This window comes from Mustela nigripes, chromosome 16, assembly GCF_022355385.1.
Source record: "Mustela nigripes isolate SB6536 chromosome 16, MUSNIG.SB6536, whole genome shotgun sequence".
Classification (NCBI taxonomy): Eukaryota; Metazoa; Chordata; class Mammalia; order Carnivora; family Mustelidae; genus Mustela; species Mustela nigripes.
This window is the reverse complement of record NC_081572.1, coordinates 1712123-1714323: the sequence shown is the minus strand read 5'-3', so window position 1 is coordinate 1714323 and position 2201 is coordinate 1712123. Positions and strand designations below refer to the sequence as shown.

At 63.1% G+C, this 2201-nt stretch overlaps 1 protein-coding gene across 1 annotated transcript in view; it reads left to right on the top strand.

Moving 5' to 3' along the window:
• Positions 1–2201, top strand: part of RPTOR (regulatory associated protein of MTOR complex 1) — a 308307-nt gene that overhangs the window by 246361 nt on the left and 59745 nt on the right. Inside the window, exon 10 of the mRNA XM_059380157.1 lies at positions 1086–1269. Within this exon, the coding sequence (XP_059236140.1) occupies positions 1086–1269 (184 nt within the window). The remainder of the gene's footprint in view (positions 1–1085; positions 1270–2201) is intronic.

Here is a 2201-nt window from a genome sequence, read left to right as displayed (position 1 = left end):
CCCCCCCTTGCCTCACCCCTGCCGGGCCACCCCCTTTTCCGCCTCGTGGAATCAGCCTCGCGGACGCCGCCCTTCCTGCTCTGTTTCCGCGCACCCCGTCTTCGGCCGGCGTGACAGGGAACCCAGTGCTCGCTCGTCTGCTCGCTCTGCTTCTCCTCCTCACCTCCCCGTCCCTCGTTTTAAAAGCGCAAGTCCCTGAAATCCGGAGGACAGCAGAGCTGTAGTGAGAACTGAAAGCCGTCGGAGGTGGTTGCGTGTGTGCTGGGACAGGGGCCTGTTTGGGCAAAACCAGTTGGTGTTCATGCCCTCGCCTCCCTCCTGCTGCTGGGTCTGGGGGGCGCACCAGCTTCGGGGGCTCCTTGGCTGCCATGGCCCCCGAGGCTCCGTGGGAGGCTTTCTACCCAGTCCGTGGGGAGTGTGTGTCTGTGCATGGCATTTCTGTGTCTTCGTAGTCAAAAGGCTTCATGTCTCTCCTTCTGATGAGGCGGTTGGCCAGGGTGTGTGTGTCCCGGGCCCCTGCCTGCAGGGGATAGAGGGCGCGGGAGGGACAGCTGAGCTGGAGAAAGTCTGAGCAAGTTCTCAGCCGTTGGTAAGCGAGTCTGGCTAAGGCCTGGGAGGGCAGGAGGCCCGTGACGAGGTGGCTCTTGGGGGTCCCTCCTGGTGCAACCCCTCATCAGCGCAGGCTCTGCACTGAAGGCCCTCGGACGCTCACGCCCTGGTTCAGAATGAGTGGAGCGTGAATTAGTGGCCCCATGTTCCCCTCTGGTGAGGCTCACTGTACATGTGTCAGCCTTGCTGACTTGTCCAACCTCTGATCTAAAACCAAAGAGGAGCCTTTGCTCTGAGAATCGGGCAGCCGGCCGCTTTTCCCAGGGGCTTCTGAGATGCCCTCTCCCGGTCCCATTGGACGGCGACTCTGCAGGGCGGACAGCGTGTTGATGCCTTCTTAGATCTTCCGTCACCACCTTCATTCAGAGCAGGGCATCCCTGTGGGATCAGTTGGAAACTCACGCTTAATCAGCTTCCTGGCGCTTCGGGAATCAGCCCCCTGGCCTGAGCCCCTGGTGCCCATGCTTCCTGACCAGCACCCACACCTACCTGCTCAGCTCCCACTCACACGGCCAGTGGGAGGCTGCCCTGCCCGTGTCCTGGTGCGAGGAGGAAACCCGGGATGATGAGAGCCCCCGAGAAGCAGGTGGTGCGGGGGAGCTGTCCCGTGTGGCGCAGAGCACCCTCCTCCCCATCTGCGGCGTCGGGCTCCCTCCCCACGTGAGCGTGACTTCTGATCTGAAAGTCAGCTTGGCTCACGCTCTGCTCCTGGGCGTGTGTGTGCGCATGAGCTTCCTCCTGACGGCACCACGTGTGTCTCAGAGGTGCCTCAGACGCACCGGCCCCACATAGAACCCTCCTTCTCTGAGGGCCTGCACCTGGCACCCCAGCTCTTTAGTGATCTTTCAAGCAGTTGGGCCACCCGCCCCTCCTGCCCAGATCCCGCGAGAGTCGTCCCCGTCTCCAGGGTCATCCCCACGCCCTCTGCGCCGGCTGCCCCCTTTCAGTCCGGCTCACCGTCCGCTGCAGTCCTGCAGACCCACTGCCGTGACCCTCCCCGGTGCCAGCCCCTGCCGGCCACCTCAGGGCCTCCAGGCAGCATCCGAAGCCCTGTGCCCTCTGCGTCCCGCATCCCACAGGATAGGCTCGCCTTCCCCTCCGTCCCGACTTGGCAGAAGATCCCACCGTCCTTCAGCACAGGCGCTGAGCCACCACGTCCCCCGGGTCTCCTTGCCGTGCCATCACGCACACACAGCGGTCTCCTCCAGAGACTGCGAGCAGGGTAGGGTGTGTGTGGGTCGCGTCTCTGTGTCCAGGTCTGAGCCAGTGCCTAGCACCGGCGGGTCCTTGAATGAGAGCTCAGCTCACAAATGCACAGTCGTGCAGGTGTGCACCGGTGCATGCAAGTGTGTGCAGGTGTGCCCCAGTGCATGCCGGTACATACAGGTGTGTGCCAGTGCGTGCCGGTGTGTGCACACACATGCAAGTGTGCAGGTGCAGGCTGATGTGTGCTGATACATGCAGGTGTGTGCCAGTCCATGTAGGTGTGAGGTGCACGTGTGTGCAGGTGAGTGCTGATACGTGCAGGTGTGTCCCAGTGCATGCCGGTGTGTGCTGCTACATGCGGTGTGCGCAGTCCATGTAGGTGCGAG